The sequence below is a fragment of the Argentina silus genome, assembly GCF_951799395.1.
Source record: "Argentina silus genome assembly, chromosome: 20".
NCBI lineage: Eukaryota > Metazoa > Chordata > Actinopteri > Argentiniformes > Argentinidae > Argentina > Argentina silus.
The window spans coordinates 2491259-2514515 of record NC_139674.1 but is presented as its reverse complement, the minus strand read 5'-3'; the positions used below and the strand labels follow the sequence as shown (position 1 = coordinate 2514515).

General features: G+C 41.6%; 1 protein-coding gene across 3 annotated transcripts; it reads right to left on the bottom strand.

Annotated features, from left to right (window-relative positions):
• Positions 1–731: 731 nt before the first annotated feature.
• ints13 (integrator complex subunit 13) lies at positions 732–19081 on the bottom strand. 3 transcript variants are annotated; one of them, XM_083692521.1, is made up of 17 exons: positions 18776–19081; positions 17949–18197; positions 17487–17561; positions 16980–17182; positions 16659–16739; positions 15430–15520; positions 13052–13180; positions 9268–9352; positions 8684–8776; positions 8329–8418; positions 7612–7790; positions 6592–6759; positions 4479–4633; positions 2829–3059; positions 1544–1680; positions 1082–1217; positions 732–998 (listed from the first exon to the last, which is right to left on the bottom strand). In XM_083692521.1, the coding sequence occupies exons 2-17, from the start codon at positions 18171–18173 to the stop codon at positions 962–964; spliced, it is 2115 nt and encodes a 704-aa protein (XP_083548647.1). In that variant the 5' UTR covers positions 18174–18197; positions 18776–19081; the 3' UTR covers positions 732–961. The 3 variants fall into 3 exon arrangements, with proteins under 3 accessions (XP_083548647.1, XP_083548648.1, XP_083548649.1); XM_083692522.1 differs by having other exon boundaries at positions 17949–18186; XM_083692523.1 differs by having other exon boundaries at positions 17949–18181.
• Positions 19082–23257: the final 4176 nt, after the last annotated feature.

Here is a 23257-nt window from a genome sequence, read left to right as displayed (position 1 = left end):
GATGAGTTGGGTTTGACATTCTGACAAATATATGCAACGCTCTGGTGATCAGAGCTGTTTTATCGGGTCCCAGTGTTTTCTCTGGGTAGAACATTTTAGGCAGCACCCCCTTGCGAAATATACCTCCTAAATCCCTGCTCTTGGCTCAATCTAGTTTATGATACAGTAGTTACGGCATTGCACATAATCTAATCTAAATGTAATTAGCAAAGACACTGTTTGTAGGTACTGTCATCAAACATATCCAAAGCCTATGTAAGTAAGTGAAAATTAGTCAAGATACTTATTGACACTGTGGTTTACTAGAGCACAAGTCAAACTTGTCTGTAGTGGTGGGGAGTCGACTCATTTTGAAAGGGAGAAGAATTGACTTCCACTTGAGTTGACTCTCACAATTCTGTGACTGCAACCTCCATTGCTAATTTATGTCTGAGAAAACAGTAGATAAGGAGGAGGAGTGCTATGGGAGATGACTGATGCAAGGTAAAGCCACTGGCTATGCGTCACAAGTTTTTTTTCCAATCTTTCTAATGGATAAATGAAGGCCAAGCTTGATGTTGGTCCACCAGATCTTCCAAGAATATTTGGCATAAGTATCTGGGAGCAAGATCAGGCTTAAAGCATCCTGAACTGAACATGGCTGGGACTTGACCCAACACCTGAATACTATGAATGAACACTGAAAAATGACACATTTAGAGCATAGGAGAGCCAATGGCACGGACAAAACGGCCTGTAAACAGCTTTTATTGCTTCACACAATGTGTGAGTCTAACCATACAAACGTGGGTAAAAAACAAACAAAAGTCATTCTAAAAAAGTTTTCCGTCCATCTGTCAATGGACAGAGTACAGGAGGACATTCCATACACCTCAGGTTGACAATCTCTGGTCCAAGATCCTATTTCTGCTGTGGCATCCTGTGTAGGGACACCGAGGATCTTGAGTAGTGACACATGACATCATCTGGTGGCTTTCCCATTCTCGTGGAGGTCCATTCTGAAAATAAATAAATAAAACAAATAAGACATTGAATGTAATATCAATATATCATAACACACACACACCAAGTGATCACACACCCATTCTCTTCTTTAAGGTGCTGGTATAACTCTGCCTTGTTGTTCACCGAGCTGATCCTTCCAGCAAACTCCTGGTGCCTCCGAGAGTTGGCGGTAGTAATCCTGTTGGTCCACATGGTAAGCAGCGAGACTGGACCTTTGAACCGGGTAGACAGGTAGACAGGTGGACAAACAACACAGAGAGACAATGCAGAGACAATGATTGACAAACTGCTTAATTGCAGAGGTGTCTACAACACCCAGTCGCATTAAGTTGGCCCAAGACAGAAGCAAGTGCATACAAATGTAGATGGCACTTTCTCCACTAGTCTACTTGCTACGCATTCCTTCTGAACAAATGAACTACTATCTGTAGTTCTCTGATGATGACAAAAACTATGATGACTAATTACATTTTACTTGCATTGTTTAGTAACAATACATTTAGCATTTGACAAACATTAAGTGACAGTAATACTGCACCTTTGGCTCTTTCGGGAGGCTGGATCTCATCTGCAGCCAGACGGGGCTTCTTATTGAGAGGTTCTGGCGAATCAGGAGAATCCTTTATAACCTCTGACTCCTGCTCCTCCTTTTCTCTCTCCAACACCCCTTTTAGTCTGGTGGTGGAACACAACACGCAACGCATAAGCGGACAGATATACAATGACTAAGGTTCTCTACTTTATAAAAAAAACACAGGTTTTCTAGGATAAATTTAAAGTCTGAAAATATTTTTTGTTATGCATCTAAAGTATCTCAGAGCAACAATGTTATAACATTATTTTATAGTGAAGTAAAATCAAATCAGCTTTTGTGAATGTATAGATTTTCCTCAGCTCAGAAGCCTCAGGATTGACGGGGCCTGTATCCTTGGTGGTTGACTGACAGCCCATCTCGACAATCTGTGTTACAACTGTTACTACCAGGTTGCTAGCTACTCATTATGAAACTCAATATTTACCATTCAAAAAGAGCATATGGCTTTTTACTAATCATTAATGCCTTCAAATGATCCTCTGTAACTCAAAGCTTCCCACCAAGATTTAGCATAGAACCCAAAGTAACACAAGTTGCCCAGTCGGACATTTCCAAATGTCCTATTTCCGAGGAGAACTTGAATGCAACATTACTCTCACTTAAATCATAGCCTACCCGACACTGACCAGTAAGACGAGTATTCATATTCAGAGAGAATCTCTTGAGTTACAATGCTTAAATGTCTAGCAGCATGGAGAATGATATTGCTTATATGCTAACTTTAGCTAGCTATTAGCTTAGCTAGGTGGTGAACGACTGTCTAGTGGCTGGAGCAGGCAGCTTCTTTTACAGTCAAGGTAGGCACACAATACCTTTGGAGCCCTGAAATAGGGGGAAGATGCTTAAAAACATTTGTACTTTCTAAATGGTGAAACCAATCTGAAAGAAAAAGAACACTGAATTAAAGCTGAGAATCTCTACTTTGACCCCATAGTAATTGTTTGATTTCAAACTCTTGGAGTATAGAACTAAAAGAAGACAAAATGCTTCCTCTTTCCAATATTTATGGAGGGCACTGTATCTAAATGTGCATTATATTTCTGGAAACTGGTAACTTTCGAATAGGGCGCCAGTCAAGTGAGGTATCAAACCTATGTAGTGTGATTTGAATTAGAGAGCTAAGCAGTTTCTTAGGCCTTTAGGTGGTTACAGGAGACTGGCATTAAAAGCCAACCAAGTCGGACCAAGAGACCAAAAGCTTTGTCTCCGTGTGTGTGTCATACATTACCTCTCGGACTCCTGCCAGCTCTTGTCTTCAGTTTCTTTGTTGCCATTCTTCTCAGCCTTGTCCTCCTTGTCTTCCCTCTTTCTCCCTCTCTTCTTCCTGTCCTCCTCCTCGGGGGGTTTGCTGCGGCAAGCACTGATGCAGTCTAACACCCGCTGATGTGTCTCACTGCCTCCAACATGTGTTTTAACAAGAGTCTCCAGCTCGTTCCACATGATACGATACTGCTCGTCCCTGAGGAGGAAGATAAACCCAGTCAGGGTAGGCCACAACATTCATTCTACAAGAGGCAGTGTGTCGCTTTTGTAAGACCGATTTCAAGAACATTTCGACATTCAAAGTTCTTATTTTCTAATTTGTTCTGAGGACCGTAACAAATTACAGATGCTTCACACCACTTGTATGCACATTTTCCTTTTATATCTTGACTAAAGTTGTTTTTATTTTATGGACAGCATTCCACTATATGCAGTGCTTCATTATGAAGGAATTTTAAAAAGCGCTTTAATTAATTGATAAACCATTCATTTCAGAGTATTAATGCATTCTCTTAACAACTGACAGGCTTCTGAGGTTATAATGAGGCAACAATAAAGCGGGTTTCAGCCGTTAGGGGTCCATGGGTTTTCTATGGGAGTGGGGCAGAAGGCGGAGAAGTGCTGGGGGTTTCCCAGGCAACCAGCTAGTGGTGCCCTTCCACTTGGATGCCACCTGGCATTAACAAAGTTTAAATGCTAGCCTACCAGAAAATAGGAAGTGTGTTGTAATAAGTAATTTCAGCGTTGAATGGCTTCATTTAGGAAATGACCATGCAGCCTGAGAGAGAGAGAATGGTGTGTACAGTCCTACTTGTTATGCGACTTGAGATTTCAACAACTCTCCTGTTACATTTAGTCTCTCTACGACAGATAGAACGCTCCCTCACTCCAAACTCTAGAGTCTGTCAAACTTGGCTTGTTCAATGGTTACTGAGCTTTCAGAAGTGGGTGGACTGTTGATGTTCAAAATGAAATTACTTACAGGTAGTAGCACCAATCAGGTAATACAAGCGAGCACATCACATTTTGAAATGAAAAACATCAAACAAGCTTTTTGTTTTTAGTCTCTTGGACATCTCCATCGCTAACTTTTTATTAATTATCTAGCTCCCATAAACAACTCTAGGATGAAAATGAAAAACAACAGTGGAGGTGGGGGAGGAGCTTCCTTGGGCGCAATATCATTTTGTCAGTGTTAGCCATTGCTAGCACGCTATATTTTTGAAAATGTACATTACTTCAGTGGTTTTATTTTTTCTGGAATTGTAATTCGGTTGTTGGGGGGGGGGGGGGGGGTAGGACTCCACTCCTCGCTAAAGCACTTCTACCTTGAATTTCCCCAGGTGAGAAGAAAGACTAGGAGCCTAGGTTAGCTTGTACCCCCCAGACTTTTCATCGGCCGTCACAGAGGTGTCAGGAGAACGTAGGGGCAATAAAATATGACATTGTTAACCCCATCACATTGCAAATAACGGTGTCCCGATCCTCTCAAGACATTAGGATTTCATGCCGATCTTGAAAAAAAAAAAAAAGGTGGCTGGTGAGAAAAACAACTGCACAATGTATTCTCAGCATTACAGTCTCTCTCTCTCTCACACACACCCACACACACTACCTCTTGGGGCCTTTACCCCTGGAGCCCACGGTGGAGATGGGCAGGGGATCGTTCTTCCTCTCCATGTCTACCAGATTATACACAGTCTTCTGGCAGGTCAGCACATCCTCCTCGCTAAGACTCTCCTTCACGATTAGATTAGCGAGCGGTACGACCTGTCAAACGCACACAGACAGACAGACAGTTTTGATTTTTGTCAAAAATGAATGCCCCTTGTGAAAACAGCAAGGGTTAAGTATGGACGCTGGCCCTGCATGGGGGCTGAAGAAGCTGGCATAGAAGCCATCTGTCCACCTATCCATTCGGTCCATTGAATTCATCATCTTGACAGTGAAATCCTAATAAACTATGAAGGTCCATACAACATAAACTGCAGAATGTAAACATAACTGTCATCTGATCGGTAGCTAGCTAACAGTAAATATGTTCTCATTTGCCCCAAGATTTACTAAGCTTTCCAGGTGAGGTAAACTGAGTAATTGTTAATTCACAGCTCCGATCACATTTTCTAGCAATCATAATGCTGACGCCTGTCTCCAAAAATGAGGAGGTTTAAAGTAGAGATTCTAGGCTTTTATTTGTGGGTATTTATGTAAATAATGGTTTCACCATTATGACATGACAACACTTTTTATAGATCGTCCCCCTATTTCAGGGGACCAAAAGTAATGGGACAATTGGCTTGACAGGTGATTCAAGTCAGGTGTGTTCCGTCACATTATTTGTGCTGGCATTTTGTGACTGTCATTTGGCTATTGGTGCCTGTCAACATGAGGACCAAAGTGGTGTCAATGAAAGTCAAGGGAGCCATTATTAGAAGAAAAATAAATAAATTCAGAAACAAATCAACAATTTTTAACATTAAAATTATTATCATTAAAAAGATGGTAAGCTCAGCAATTGCAAATGGGGTGGTAGGCCAAAAAGGTATTATGGACAGATAAAATTAATCTTATGTACCAGCAAGAGGAAAGTTTGGAGAAAAAAGGATCTGCCCACACACACACACACACACACACACACACACACACACACACACACACACACACACACACACACACACACACACACACACACACAGACACACAGACACACAGACACACAGACACACACACATATATATATCTGCCACTAAAACTGTCTAACTTGTCTTAATTGATGATGTAACTGCTGGCAGCAGCAGCAGATTATATACTGAAGTGTCCAGAAACATGTTGTCTGCTCAAGTGCAACTGCCTCCAAATTCATTTGATGACGCTTCATCATACAGTAAGACATGACCCAAAACATGCTGCCATAGCAACTAGGGAGTTTTTCAGGGGCAAAAGGTCAATCTTCAAATTGAAATCCAATTGAACATGCATTTAATTTCCTGATGACAAGATTTTAGGCAAAAAGACCAGAAAATAAACAACAACTGAGAATTGCTTTAGTAAAGGCCTGGCAGAGCATCACCAGGGAAGATACCCAGCGTCTAGTGGGGTCAATGGGTCGCAGACTTCAGGCAGTTTTTGCATACAAAGGATTGTTGACCAAATACTAAACATGAGTGCTTAATTTGGACATTTGATGAATCTTTCCCACTACTTATGGTGCCCTGAAATAGGGGGAATATGTATAAAAAGTGTTGTCATTTCTAAATGGTGAAACCAATATGTACACAAATACCATCAAGTAAAAGCCAAGAATCTCTACTTTAACCTCATAGTAATTGTTAATTAGTCAATTACTTATGCAGGGCACTGTATATTGAAATGACTTACTGAGCCAAGTAATGTCAATATTATTAGTATTTAGGTGTTCATATTTGTTTAATGAAAATGCATTATTTGATATTCAACTTGTTGCATTACTAAAGTCAATAAAACAATAATTAATTGGGAACCACTAACAGAACCATTAATAGAACCAAATCATTAATAAAAATCTGAATTGGTACCAACATTAAATCCTAATGATACCCAAACCACACGCAGATGTCAACTAAACTTTACTCAGCACAGCAAAAAATGCAAAATGAAGCCCCAAATCCTGTCTGTCACAGCTGATTCCGTCTGTCCCTACAAATGAGTGCCATAAGGTGAGCAGCAGGAGGGCAGAAGGAGATGCTTACCGCCTGCATGTTAAAGATGGTGGTCTGGGAGATAATCATCGGCCAGTAGCGAGTGTGGCGCTCTAGCTGGGCTTTGGCCCTCTCTGCGGGTGGTTTCCCATAGGTCTCAGCATCCGGGGACTCTGGGACAGGAGTCAGCCGGTTCTCCCTCATGAACTCACCGAAGTCCTACGGAGCACACAGAAACATTGGGTAAAACTTTTCCTTGAAGAACCCTCTTATGAATTGTTGCATTGCCTTAAATCACATTCATAGCAGTATAACAGCAGTCATGGAGCTGGATAATAATGCCATATCGCTAGAGACGGTCTTTAGTGATATATACAGTACATATACAACGTATCACAGCCTATTGTATCATATTGCTTTATTATATCAAAAGCCCATCAGAAACTCCAGAAAGTCATACAGCACAAGCACCGTTATTCAACAGTGGCAATAAAAAAAACATCGGCCACCAGTGCAAGAAAATAGTTCTCAATTGACAATTCTCGCTGATAGAGATGCAAGACCGTCCGCATTTAATTGTAGGTCACCCCATAAGCAGTTAGGGTGTGAGACTATGCCTTTTGGTCACCTTGCATTTTGAGGCTGTAACTGCCTACAATGTGGCAACATGAATTTGAAGCACAAAGGCAAATAGGCACCAGTGCTGAGATGAGAGAGAAGTAACAGCAGGCACAAGAACAGATAGCCTAAGAGAGAGAGTAGTTCTTCAAACTGGTTTCACACATTTAACCACATTTAATGATTTGTGGTGTAGTTAGTGTACAGTATATCCCTGACTCAATCAATTGGTATAAACTTACACAATGAAAAGACAGAAGATACCTGCACAACTGTAGTTTATTTCTGCAATGTTTCAACCAAGTAGGTCTTCGTCAGGCATGATGACACAATAACCTACACAATGACATGATTTGTGGCACTTAAGCACTGGTGGACCCTGTTGTTTTACCCCTGTTGGAGGCAATGTCACCTTGCGTGCATCTTAAGAGAGTACAGGGAGGTGAGGCTTACAGTGATGCGGTAGTCCGTCACGCGTCCCCCGCAGCCCTCGCTGATGGAGGGCGGATCCTCCAGAGTGGAGCGGGTGCTGTTGAGCACGTGCAGGAAGATCTCCCCACCATGACTACTCAGCATGTGACTGATTACCTTGGAGCCAGATTTCCTGGGCTGCTCCAGAAGCACTGAGCGACCTGGGCAGACAGGAATAGCAATCAATCAATCAGTGTGTTTTAGTACAATATATTCACACAAGGGTCTCAACACACTTTACAGAACAGAGGGGAATAAAAACAGATGTGAAAACAAAGTCATCATCCTAGACCAGACCAGGGTTCAAATAGAAGGCCTATTTGTTTTCCTTTAAATACTCTGAGCATTTGATTGAGTCTGCCTGTCGTGTCAGATAGGCAGGGCATGACATTTAGTGACTTTCCCATTGGTTCCATTGCACCAGCAAGCTCAATCAAGGAAGTAAACAAAAAAATCTAATACAATCGCACTGACAATACATTACCTGACAATACATTATCAGACAATAACTCTTAGGCCTGGTCAAGAAAAAACAACAACATTGCTCCACCCCAGACTAAGCAATATGGTGAAAATGCCACCAGAGGCCAATGAAGAGCTACCATCACATAGCATACCCATTACATCATTCAAGATCTAAAACAGTGCCTTGGGGGTAGGTGGCAGGGGTTGATTTGGGATTGGGTAAAATAGGCTCACCATTGAGGAGGAAATTGGTCAAACAGGAAGAGGGTCGTCTGTTGACATCCGTGGGCGAGATACGATAAGCTCCAGTGCAGTAGTGCAGTTCTGAGACACATGCACACACATGCAGGAAAGAAGAAGGTAATAATGCAGATAAGCTATAGGATAATGTTACATAAACTCTTTCTGAGATACATCACATCTGACATACATCAACACAACAGTTTAAACCATGAGCTTTTTCCGATTCCTCAGAACACATTTTTCTCAAACACAGATCACTCCAGCCTCACTGTTTCCTGAGCGTGTCTTTCAATGAGCACAACTAACTCTGAGGGGGACTACATTTCCCAGGGTTCATGGTCCCCACCTACGCTGTTGGTGCGAGGAGTGCACCACTTGAGGGTAACAGTCTCCTTTAGCCCACTGTCTCGACTGGTACTACCAGCCATGTGCAGGTCACCTAAACAGCAGAAGAAAAAAGAAAGGGTGATTTAGTTTGAACTTTTGTGTAAATAGTTCACTGAGCAGAGAAACTTTAAAACCACTGTTAAAGGCAGAACAAAACTGACTAATTTTCTGTCAAAAGCACAGCCAATTGGAAGGGGGGGGGTCACAAAAGTCAAACAACTCAGTGGCAGCCACATTTGCTAAGATCGATCCCACAGCTGACAAACAATACAGGGGAACTATTATATATACTATATAGTATATAAAATATATACTATATACTATAACTATTGACTGGAAATAAAAGTTACCGATTGTGACTTTAACTCAATGCCACTGTCATCTTTGTTTGACTACAGGGTTTTTGCACTTTTAAGGGAGGACTTTTATTATCTACTGTCCTATGGCCAAAATAATACCTTGATACCAAGTGTGAATGCTAAAATTCCCAACGACACAAACAAAGACAGATCTACATGTTTCACTGCCCAAAAAACAACTCACCACTTTTGAAAAACTCCAAGTGGGCGTCCTTGTGATGCAGGAGCTCCACGTCGTAATTGGCCGATGTGTTGGCATGCTGCTCCTCCTTTACGTCGACAGAAGATGGGAAGAACAACAGAAACACGCTTCAGGTATCTGCTGCAGTGTCAGCTGGCTGTCTGCATCATTACTGCTGCTTTCTGTTCACAAGGGTCCAAGTGATAGAGCAGATGCAAAGCCCCCCCGATCTTTGCATCATATGTCTCTCCTCTCTCTCATTCTTGTTCTTTCTCTCACTCTTTTACTCAGATTTTTTCTCTCTCTTGTCCTTTCTCTAAAGTAATTCTGATGATGTGAAGATCAGTGGAGCTGTGCAGTTGCTGCAGACTTGATTTTCAGAGTTTCACATCATAGAGCCTTTATGTTACATGAGTGTCAATGTGCTTTTGTGTAAATGACCAAATGTCTTCATATACAGATGGATAACATGGAACTACAGTGCCCTGCGTAGGTAATGGGACAGTGAAGCATTTTTTCTTCTTTTGGCTATACACTCCAAAAGAAATCAAACTATTACTATCAGGTTAAAGTAGAGATTGTAAAGTAGCTTGTATTTGATGGTATTTGTGTGGATATTGGTTTCACCATTCAGAAATGAAACACCCCCTCTTTCAGGCCACCAAAAGTGATAGAACAGACTTATCAAATGTCCAAATTAAGCACTCATGTTTAGTATTTGATGCTCTGCCAGGCCTGTACTACAGCCATCTTCAGTTGTTGTTTGTTTTGAGGTGGACGTTTTGCCTTGTGTCTCCTCTAGGAGATATAGGATTTAAGGATTTGGCCCTGTAAAAAAATCCCTTGTTGCTATGGCAGTAAGTTTTGGGTCATTGTCCTGCTGTATGATGAAACGCTGTCCGATGAGTTTGGAGGCATTTGCTTGTACTTGAGCTGACAAGATGTTTCTGTACACTTCAGAATTCATCCTGCTGCTGCCATCAGCAGTTACATTATCAATGGAAGACAAGTAACCAGTGGAAGCCGTACATGCCCAAGCCATAACACCCCCTCCACCATATTTCACAGAGTGCTGTGGATGTGGATATTGGACAGTTCCTTCTTTTCTCCACACTTTACTCTTGCCATTACTCTGGTACATGTTAATCTTGGTTTCATCTGTCCACAATACCTTTTTCCAGAACTCTGCAAGCTCTTTTAGGTACTTTTTAGCCAACCTAAACCTGGCCATCCGTGGCTAACTAGTGGTTTGCACCTTGCAGTGTAGCCTCTCTAGTTCTGCTGGAGACGTATTCTGCAGACGGTAGTCTCTGACACATTTACGCCTGCCCCCTGGAGAGTGTTCCTAATCGTTGGGACAGTTGTTTTAGGGTTTTTCTTAACCATGAACTTCTTCAGTCATCCACTGTCATCCACAGTCTTCCTTGGCCTACCAGTTCGTTTGTGATTTCTGAGCTCACCAGTGCATTCCTTCCTTTCAATGATGTTCCAAATTGTTGATTTTGGTAGGTTTAAGGTTTTGGCTGTTTGACAGATTGTGTCTGATATTTCAGCCTCATAATGGCTTCCTTGACTTTCATTGGTTTTTGTTGGTTCTCATGTTGGCAGACATCAATCCACTCCAAAAGCAAACACAAAGCCTAGAATTAATACTAGACAGAGCTCTCTTATGACTGCACAAATGATGTGATAGAACACACCTGAAGAATTAGAAACACTTGTCAAGCCAATTGTCCCATCACTTTTGGGTACCCTAAAATAGGGGGACTATGCATGAAAGGTGTTGCAATTTCTGAAAGGTGAAACCAATTTTGGAGTGTAGAGCCAAAAGAAGAAAAAATGCTTCACTGTCCCATTACTTATGCAGTGCACCGTATATGGAGGGCAAAGACATTTAGGAGATTGTTAGGGTATAGGAATCTACCTCCCTGTCACAGCTTAGACTAAATGTCTCCCCATTCAAATAACAGATAGAAAGAGAGATAGTGAGAGAGAAAATTAGCGTGAGACCTCAGAGAGAGAGAAAGGAAAGAGGGGGAGAGTGAGACAAAGAGAGAGAGAAAAGGAGGAAGAGAAGGTGGTCTGATAGCAATAACTACTACTCAACAAAGCACAATGGACCACAGAAAGACACGACAAAGGAGGGACTGCGGCCAATATTCTCTCACAAGTAGAGAAGGTATCCACAGGGAGTAGGACATGGGGCCAGGGGAAGGTTTGGAAAACTACAGGGTGCGTACATTGTCATCCAACACGCTCTAGACCAGGGAAAGGCAACTCCAGTCCCGGAGGACTGCTGTGGGCAGGCTTTTGTTCCAACCCAGCATGAACACACCATGATATAAATATTCTTCAATTTAGAATATGATTAATTTAATCAGGTGTGTGTGTGTGTGTGTGCCTACACTGCCATAGCCAAAGATACTTATCCTTCTCTTTAATCTTAAAGCAAGGTTACAGGTTCTGCCAACTAAGTATAACCTTGCACTCTGGTATCTTGCGAGCCATGAGCTTTTTGTATTATGCACCCAAATGTACATCAAATGGAGTCAGTGGCACATATCACTAATGGCTTGCATGCATACAAAGGCCTTTACATTGCCAGGCATGACTGCGTTGTAGACGGAATGGCTAGTGAAGTTAAACAGGTATCACCATCGACAGTTAAAATTCACAAGCATTCCCATGTTATGGAAAGTTGGTTCAGTGAGAATGATTACAAGGTATTTTCTAATGTGCCAAATAGACCTGACATTGTTGTTGTTGATAATAGCCAAAGAGAGGTGACTATTAGAAGTAGGCTGCTCATTCGATGTTTACATGGAGGAAGCATTTTCTACAAAACTGTTAAAATACCAGTCCCTAGTCACATTTATTAGTGGCCTTGGCTTCAGGTGTCAGCCAGTAATACTGACATTTGGCAGACTTGGACATGTGCATTACCAGGCCTCCGAAAGAAAAAAGCCAAGAAGCTTGTAAGATAATGTTCTGTGTCAGCTGTTGTGAGAAGATTAGCTATGTGGCGAAGACAGTGCTACTTGTATCCATGATTATGTGTATGCCCTTTGTTATATTTTGGGTTCTTTTTATGTAATGCTTTACTGTGAACCCAAATAAAGTATTCAAATGTGTGTGTGTGTGTGTTTGTTTTAGACCTGGGCTGGAACAAGAGCCTGCATACACTGTGGACCCTACAGGACCGATGTTGCCCACGCCTGTGCTAGAGTCTAATTGGCCGCTGTGGTGTCGTGTGGACAGTCAGGGATAATCAAAACTGAGAAGGGCGATGAGCATCTGCCGTATGATGCACACAGCCTTGCGTTGTGTGGTCCCCTTGGGTGTGTGTGAGAGTACTGACCTGCTCGCAAACATTTAATGTGGGCTAGCAAAACAGAAAATACAGCATGAAAACAGCAGCTGTTCCAAGATTCATTTCAACATGATGATGTGATGAACAAAGAAAACATTAACACTGCGAAAATCATAATGCTCAATGGGTGCGGGAAAAAGTGAGAAAACAAGAGAAACAAAGAGGCAGGCAGTTGGGAAATTTGAGGGCATGCATGGGATGGGATGGGGGGGGGGAGGTGTGGGGGGCAAAATTTCAGTAGACAGCTTCAGGCGAGAAAAGCGACATGGGCATTGCCATAAGGAAAGGAGAGGGAGTATGACAGCAAAATGCAAACGGGGCTGTATCCAGGCCATCATCACAACATGTTCAGTAATGGATGAAAGGTCATATCGTGGCTTGGTGCAGGGGTGATCAGTACATTAGAGCAGGACATACCTTCATGGGGATGTTGGTTATGGTGGTAGAGGCCAGGTCAAAATGCTGCTGGACCAGAACATTGAGTTTGGAGGCTAAATGACTCCCAGCCCGAACACTGTGAACCTCGCTGGTCAGCAGTGGAGACACCTATCAGTATAGGCAGGACAGGGAGGAAAGGGGGGTGTAGTTCAAGTTCAAAATGTTTTGTCATATGTACTGGGACACAGGGGAGTGGATGACAGTACAGTGAAATTCTTACTCACAAGCTCTCCTCTTTGAAAATATAATAATAGCACAGGAACGCAACAGCAGTACCATAGGATACAATAGTAACACAGTAATACAATAACAGCAGTGGCTATATGAGGCATGTATATTGCAGTGTGTCTTGGGGTCTATAAGACATACCGTGCCCTCCATAAGTACTGGTACAGTGAAGCATTTTTTCATCTTTTGGCTCTATACTCCAAAAGTTTGGATTGCACTCATATTTAGTATTTGTTCGGCAATCCTTTGCATGCATTAACTGCCTAAACTCTGTGACTGATTGACCCCACCAGACACTGGGTGTCTTCTCTGGTGATGCTCTGCCAGGCCTGTACTGCAGTCATCTTCAGTAGTTGTTTGTTTTGAGGTCTTTTTGCCTACAATCTTATCATTAGCAAATGAAATGCATGTTCAAATGGATTTAAATCTGAAGATTGACTTGGCCAGTAAATAACTTTTACTTTTTGTCCCTGCAAAACTCCTAGTTGCTATGGCAGTATGTTTTGGGTCATTGTATTGCTGTATTATTTAGAGCCATCCAATGAATTTGGAGGCATTTGCTTGTACTCAAGCAGACAAGATGTTTCTGTACACTTCAGAATCAATTCTGCTGCTGCAGTCAGCAGTTACAATCAATTAAAATTCATTCAAGCTTTCTAAAAGCTTCCTAATGGTTGTAATGATTATGTTTAACTGGTAGCGATCAGGGAATGAGATCCCTTGAAAGAAATATTTACAAACACTGTTTTGGACCGAAAAAAAAAGCATTTTCTAAAATTACTGCCAGGGGTGTTCTAGGGGAGTGTACTCATCGATTTGCGCCTTTTGGTTGCTGCCTCTTTGAATCGTTTGCGCATGCAGAAACCCAACACTAACACTGTTCAACAAGTCAATTTCGGGGATTATATTATTACTAGGGAAGATGATGTTCAAACAGAATTTCGCTGTAGTGGCAGATTTCGAACAAACTTACTAAAAGAAAAGTTAGCCAGGTCTAGGGGCATCTACACATGCCCAAACCATTTGTTTCACTGATGAGGTGGTATGCTGTACATCTTGGCCAGATCCTTTTTTCTCCAAACTTTCCTCTTGCAATCACGCTGGCACATGATAATATTCTGCAGGTTTTTTACCAAACTGTAACCTGACCATCCTTTTTGAGGATAACTAGTGATTTGACTTATCCACATCGAGAGCAGGGCTCACAAACGAGAAAATTAAGGAGCAGCACAACATTTTTTAGGATCACCAAAAATATTTTTAGGAGCACCTCCTCAAAACAGGGGGTGAGTAAACAACACTACAGATAGGTGTAGTAGATCTTTATAGACCTGCTAGATATGAGGGGTGAGTCAAATTAATGACAGCTGAATTGTCAGAGAAGCAAAGTGGATTTAATTAAATTCCCATCGTCTGATAGTGACAATCTACATTTTTGGTTACACATCACTTTTGTGTGAATGTAAACTCGCACTAACCTGATTGCTCGCCTGGACGCATTATCTCTCAAACATTGTTTCCCCTCACATCTGGACATATTATGGCCGTTTTAGGAGTTCAGACATAAACCCTATATCGTTTTCAAAATGTTGCCGCTGCTGACAAGTTTGTCGTGGATGAGAAGTTGTGCAAAATATCTGATCAGAAAGTACTACTTTCAAAAGTATAGATTCACCAAAAAAGTTTGCTTACCAAGGCAATTGAAAATAGCCTGTGTGTGCTCTGCAGTCATTGTGCTGCTATTAAAATTTTGCGTGGCATGAAAATATTCAAGATGAGCCAGAAATGTGAGTCAATCCATTTGAGACATTTAATGAGGAGGCAATTCCTGTGAGAGAACGTATTAAAAACCGCTTCTGCATGGTAGTTTCTGATGATCGGTTGCAGTCGCACAACAAATTCCAGGTCGCACTGCCAAATATTTGTGCACAAATGCGACCATTTTGTTCGCAATTTAGAGCCTTGATCTAGAGACCTGCAGTCTCTTACTAAGATGTGAAGTGGTGAGGTATTTGGGGCAATGTTAGACACATCTAGGGAAACCTTAAGACTAGTAACAGCCAGTGTGTGTTTTGAATGAAAGAGTCCATTGACAAAGAAAGAGTTGTTCTGAGGACGGTTAAACCTACCTCTTTCTTTAGCCGGTCTGAGACCAGGGTGTCCTCTCCTTGAGGGTAGATGTGGACTAGAACCAGCTCACACTGCTGGATTGTCATTAGTCTGAAACAAAAATACACTTTATACTGATTCACAAGTGTCAAAAGAATTGCCCTTTTGTAGTCCTAATTCAAACCCTTGAAATGAACAGCACCTAACACAAAGGATTCCCTCTTCCACTAAAAGTGCTCTGCGCACCACAAAGTTTAGTTGATATGTCGGGCAAGTTTTTGCTGCTGTTGTGTTGAGATGCGATGCCAAATATCTCCCAGAGCTGCTGTACGTGTTAGTATTGCCTATCAGTCAGTCAAGCCATTCAAAGGTAGACTGTGTCCTCTACTGGGCATAAGAATGACCAACATGCGCAAGGCATTACGTTTTAATGTAATGAGTTACTTTTAAAAGTTCCCCAACACTGATTTGGAGGTAGAATTGGCACAGAGTGGAGGTGATTATGTATGCTGGGAACATTCTCATTAATGGATGTTTTAGGGAATATAGCCTAAGGAATTTAGTGTAAGAACACTACTTTCACATATTTGTAGATAATTGCTATGCCTGTTATGATCAAATACAGTGTCTATTTTCACCTATTGTAAGGCCTAATTATTGATCGTGGCTAATTTTCCCACCCCCTCTTGACCACTCTTCCTCCTCCTCCCATGTGTTTTCAGTAGGATGCGTGTGAAGGACAGAGAAGAGGGCGTGAGGAGTCAGGGTTCCTAACAATTAAATGACAATTTATTAAAGGATAAAAATTGTGTGGGTCGGAGCAGACACAGCTAAAGGTGACACCAAATTACCAAACCGGTCTTTGCACATGGTATTTGCGTTGTGCGCAACTGTTTAACACAAGCAAACTGGAGCCCTAAGTCTATATCCTTAAAGGGGTGGTTAACTATTTTTAAACAAGCTCAATTCTGGGATATAGTGGAATCAAATGGGCCAAGGACGGCCTTGTCCCGAAGAAGAAGCTCACGTTTTTTCTCCAGTGATGATCAATCAGGTCAACCTGACACATATGCTCTTACCACACTGACACACACACACCTGTTTACCCTGACACACACACACACACACACACACACACACACACACACACACACACACACACACACACACACACACACACACACACACACACACAAACACAAACACTCACCCCACCATCTCATTGTCTTTTCAACTGCTCAATACTGACCTGTCAGAGCCTGCTGCCAGCTTGTTCTGCTCCAGAATGGTTTCCTGGACACAGTCCTCCAGCATCCTCACATGGGTGTCACTGCACGATAAACAGGATTTCTATTGAACACTGTGGATGTCTTCAATGATGTACATTTATTAATTATTTCACTCGGGTGAGTTTCTTGAATGCTTTGTGGCAAATAAAGGTTCTACGAGGGCTGGTTTCATAGACACAGGTTAAGCCTAATTCTAGGCTACAAAAGCATCTTCAATGGAGATTTTCAGGACTAGGCTTAACCAGTGTCTGGGTTAGGGTTAGCCACCTCCCAGTATTTACCTCTTGGCGTTGGTGAGGCAGATGATGCGCCCCCTGTTGGCCACCAGCTCGGCCGTGTCCATCAGGGAGGTGCGTTTCTCGTGCTGCAGCTCAGTGACCTTACACAGCGATTCCACCCCTGCCACCAGCCCGTGCAGGACGCTGCAACACTCGGGGTCTTCGCGTGGGTTAGGTGGCCCAACAGCTGCCAGTGCAGCCATGAGCTACCATAGAGACACAGAAAGGAGAAGCAGGTCAACCACACATATCAGCAAGATCTTTCTCACTGAAGACGTGTCAACATTTATTGGGGAAGTGGAAAGTGAGTGGCAGAATAGTCTAATCCGCTGACGTCACATCAGCTCCTCTAGTCTTTACACACAACTGTACAATTTCAACATAAGATTAGGTTCCTTAAAATCTGTGCTGTGCAAAATGTTTGTCCTAATTGATAAAAACATTAGCCTGCTTTCTCAGATTGTCATGGATGTTCAATTGAAAGGTTCTGTTAACTGTGAAGCTGATTACCTCATGAGTGCTCTGGTCCTCCTGCTTCCAGCTGTTCAGGATGTGGAACTCTGAATCACTCACAATGTAATTGACCTGAAACATGACCACAGAGGCATTACAACAACGTGCAAACACCAAATTATCACTAGCAGAGGAGTAATTATTCAATACAACGTTGCCCAAACAGTTACTTCTTTGGGCAGCTTGTCAGCTGTTTGTAGAAACCCTTCAGTCCAGTCAACCTGCTTTAGACTGAGCATAAACTTGTCAGACAAGAACATGATTTTTATTTTCAGTTTCAAAATAGGTTTATACACTGTGCCCTACTGAACACAACCATGGTTCCAGGTGTGTGCATATTTGAGCCAACTCCTCATGACAGAAAGAGTAAAAGAAGTTGGCGAAAGCACATTTAGATCTGGGACATGGATGGCTTGGAACTGAGACCAATATCCAAGGAGAGGGCAAGGGCTGACTCACCAATTTGTCGGTGGGGTAAACGTCGTAGAGGATGCGGCAGTACTCCATGGAGCACTCCACAGCGCAGGTCCACAAGGACTTGGACACCGGGGCCAGAGGGATCACACCCTGGGCCCGGCTTTTGGTCAGCACATCATGTTCCACCTGCTGGCGGCTGGACTCAGCCATGTAGGGGCAGTGGTCGACCACAAAGGCAGTCTTGTGGGGGACTGAGAACATCTTCATCTCAGCCTCTGCACTGTGTAAGGTCTGTATGTGTGTGTGTGTGTGTGTGTGTGTGTGTGGAGGGGGGGAGAACAAGGACAAGTTTACTAGTCTGGAGTCAAGAGACTGCTTAGGAGAATAGAAAACATTACATGCCATCTGTTTTCTCAATTTGGAAAGGGGCTAGGGATAAAACATCAACTACAAAAATCTATAAACCCCAGTTAACTTCATAGGAACTGCCATGGAGGTTTTGGTTCCATCACTCATAGCAACTCACAGACGAATGAGATAACTGGCATGCATACATAATAAATGTATCTTAAAGGACAAACTGATTTCACGCCCAGGAGTAATAAAAGAACATCGCCTATTTGACTTCCACGCTCTGGAAGATCAACTGAAATTCGAATTTCACTCTCAGATCCAACTGTGCAATCCTAACTAACATGTCTGCTAAAGCTAACTTAGCTAGCGTAACGTTAGCTAGCCGTCCGAGGTCAAGCAGGCAGTTGAAGTTACGACATTAGCTTACATTTAGCTCGCCAACCAGCTAGCTATCTAGCTGTACTGCTGTCAGTGACTACTACCTGTATGTATCAAGTGTATTGTCACAACGTTACCTGGCTATATTCGATGCGTTGACTACAACCCTGACGATCAGAGGGATTAAATGTGCTTGTTTTTAGACCGATGAAGCGCGTCAATATGCCTTGCCAGTCAACTCAGCGAGCCATTTTAGCAGCTATCTATAAACAAGCATAGCTTTACGAATTCATCTAAAGAATAAAGCCATCTGATATATTTTTGTTCATATACCACCACTATTTGTATAATTCCTTTACACCAATAACATACACGTGGTAATTGTACAACTGAGTTAATGTTCATGTAGCTAAGAAAACACTAAAATAAAAATGCAGTTTCATGGAAATGTTATTGGCGGAAGCATGTCCGTCATGAATTGTAGATCGTGCGTGTTTTTTTGCTCTCAAATGGTTCCCACCTTACAGTGCGAGGATGTTGACAACTTTATTATATTATATGCAACACATTATTTTGATGCCCATCTCTGGAATTAATTTACATGTCAGGCATATTTGAAAGGTGACAGTGGACAAACAAATCTGTGTTCTCTGAGCTCCAATAGTGGAACTCCGCCCATCTATTTCCAGTCAATGCACATTGATGTCAGAAGTTTAACTTTATTTTGCATTCAAACGTGGTAAATAGGGGTCAAGGAACCACAAAAAATATTCTAATAATAACAAATATATATCAATCATAACAATGTAATATTTCGTATAGTATTACCCCAGAAGGGTTTGTAATTGTTCTTATTCTTATTAAATTGTTTTCAAAGATTTCAATACATCTCTGGTACCACTCAGTCCATTATATGTGTCCCAGTGCAGATTGGGGACTCTGAGGTGTATTGCTGAAGTAAATAGCCAGCAACATTTGCAATGACATCGCTCTAGATTCAAATTCACCTGATATGCATTCTGGACGTGTTGAGGAGTAGAGTGGTACCAGAGATGTATTTAAATCTTTGGAAAATAGTTCTGTACAGTCCATTATATCTGTCCTACACAGTGCAAATTGGGTACTTTGAGCTGTATGGCGGGGGTAAATAGCCAGCAACATTTGCAATGACATCGCTCTAGATTCAAACTCACCTCATATGTATTCTAGAAATGTTACAGAGTAGAGTGGTAACAGAGATGTAGTGAAATCTTTGAAAAATAGTTTTGTACAGTCCATTATATGTGTCCTACACATTGCAGATTGGGTACGTTGAGGTGCATGGCCCCAGTAAACGGCTAGCAACATATCCTAAGACATTTAGACTCCAACTCACCTGATCTGCATTCTTGAAGTGTTGCCGAGTAGAGCGGTACCAGAGATGAATTGAAATGATTGAAAAAATATTTCTTTACAGTCCAATTTATACAATTATAATAGGCATGTGTAAAATTACATGTAATTGCACCAATATGTACATTCACAGCTGTATTAACCTTCTGTTTGGTAATTTGTCCTTATTTCAGCAAAGATAAAAGAAAATATTGTGATCCCATCACTTTCCATACTCGTGCTTTTATTTTGAAGCCGCGAATACAGCGAAAAGCTAAACCGGAAGTCTTAATGGAGCTAGTTCAAGCTCAGAGAACACAGATGATAAACCAAGTCTGCCCCACTGGGCCATGTTTGAGAGGATACATATTGATCAGTTGCCAACCAGCGCTGATCAGCGCCTTTCATTACCTGTTGCATGATGGGGATAACATCTTATCTTAAAGATTCTATAGGGTTTAATCGCAGACCGCAATTCTGGGTGTTTGTTCATATAAGCCTTCCTTGATATCAGAAAACGCCCACTGATGCCTGATTATTTATTTTGTAGCACCATATAATTTGGGTGAGACAGACATTTATCTCACAACAGTAATTAAATATAATTGCTACAACGTCAAATAAAATTTATTTATTATGTGGCCGTCCTCCACCCCCGCGTTTGGTGCATACTTTAGAACAATTCTGTTGTGTGTAAAACAGGGAAAAACAAATGTGATACATATGCTAAAGAGCTATCATTATGGGAAACCACAGGAAGGAAGAGAAGGAGGAGAATGGCTTAAGAGACTGGGTAAAGATCCAAAGAGATGGGATGGGGGGAATGTATGGTAAAAGACATTGTTTTTGGGAGTTGTCCAGACCCTAGTTAATGCTTTCTCATTTATGGTCTCATCTGTCTTGCAGTAGCATTCATGATGGTAGAACAGGCAGTGATACTCAGCAGTGCTTTGATAAGAGAAGGATACAGTAACAGAAGGCCAAACAGACCCTGCAATGAGGGGCTTACCTGGAGAGAGAGAGAGAGAGAGAGAGAGAGAGAGAGAGAGAGAGAGAGAGAGAGAGAGAGAGAGAGAGAGAGAGAGAGAGAGAGAGGGAGGAAGAGAAGAGAAGAGAAATATTAATATGTTTATGAGTCTAGTCTGAATCTAACAATGTTTTAACTGCGCTATGCAGCAGAGATTGGTCCTGCCACAATAAGATGCAGATTAGAAGTTGTGTTCTCATACCGGCCCCAATGACATCAGTCCTTAGAGCAAGGTTCAGTCAAAGTTGTCAGTTTGATCCTTTGACCCTCTAAGTTAAAAGACACTCTGTCAAATAAAATCAATGTATTACCAAAAATCTGCCAACATATTAGCAACATTAAAAATATGGAAAAATACTTGGTCAAACGGAAACATCACATTATGATGAAGAAATACATCGAAACTAATTTAATTATTTCAATCAATTTCAATGATTCCAATATACAGTGCCCTCCATAAGTATTGGAAAGAGGAAGCATTTTGTCTTCTTTTAGCTCTATACTACTACTACTCTATACAACTACTACTATATATAAACCAAACATTTGGATTTGAAATCAAACAATTGCTATGAGGTTAAAGTTGAGAATCTAATATTTAATTAAATGTTTACTTTCTTTCAGATTGGTTTCACCATTTAGAAATTACAACACTTTTTATATATAGTCCCCCTATTTCAGGGCACAAAATAGTATTGGAAAACTGGCTTGACAGGTGTTTCTGGTTAGTCAGGTGTTTTCCATCACATAATTTGTGCAGGCATAACAGAGCTGTTAATGTCTAGTATTGATTCTAGGCTTTGCGTTTGCCTTTGGAGTCTGCTATTGATGTATGTCAACATGAGAACCAAAGAGAACACACTTCTTTGAGATCTCTGTACAATCAATCTCTGAGATCTCTGTACAATCAATCAATCAATCAAGCTTATTTGTATAGCACTTTTTACATAGACAAATGTCACAAAGTGCTTCACAACAAAATAATACTAAACAATATAAACAATAAATACAATACAAAAAATATGATCTAACACCAAATCATAGACCCCCAGGAGTAAGCTAAGGAAAAAACTCCCCAGAGGGGAGAAAAATGGGAAAAACTCCCTCAGAGGAAGAAACCTTGGGAGGAACGAGACTCCAGGGGGGCCCATCCTCCTCTGGCTGATCAGGTGCTGAAGAGTAAACAAATGAGTAAACTAATGATATAGCTTGACCTTCTGTGTCAAAAGACTTTAAGCAATCATCCAAGTAGTTCCTTGATGGCTTTGGTGACCTCTGGTGGATGGTACTCCTGATTGTCATCGGCAGTCTTCCTCAGTGCAAAGGGGTCACAGCTTGGAGATGATACGGCACCAAAGAGATGTACAGCCATCTGTACCCAACAAGATCTTGGCTGATGTCACCATTGGGCCACCAAAGGAAGTCAACATCTTCATCTTCATTCCACTTTTACCTTATGGAACATTCCTTCCACATCTGCCATAAGGGCAATCTGACCCTGGTGGAAAACAAGAAGCACACCAATCAGAGTGTTGGTCAAGTCCTCGGAGAAGCTCTTGGTTCAGGGATCCACGATGCACCAATCAAACACAACACAGATGTTTTTCTTTCTTGGATGATAAACTCTGTGATGTGGTATGTCATCACATGTTGTCACATGTTGCTCTGCAAATTCATGCAGAGACAAGCAGTTCCTCCACTCTTTCAATGGATATCCTATTAACACTCATGCAGGGTCGACCACATTCATCCAGGTCAGTGTCATCATGGAGTGGTCCGTTGACCACCCACCCTAGGAGAGCCTTTGTAGCATACCTTTGTAGATTACCTTCACTGTTTAGCATTCTCCATGACTCCAAAGCCTTTGTTGATCGTTGGTGTGATATTCCAGTCCAGTCATTTGTATTGGTTTGGTTTAGTGCCTACTGACATCTTCAGATGTATGGAGAACTAAATCTCTCTAAAAAAAACAGAGAAAAAGAAGAACATCTATGTCAGTTGGGACTATTGTCGACAGTAGATATGACAATAATGGTAATGGAAATTGTCAATGAGGGTGAATACTTTTTGAGGCACTGTAAGAAAATAAGATGTGATCTTTACCAAAAATACCTAATTGTATCCTGTGTTGAGAGAGGATGTAAGATCTGTGTTCTGTGAACGATAATAGTGGAACTCTGCCCACCTACCTCCAGTGTATGTAAATATGGATATTTTCAAA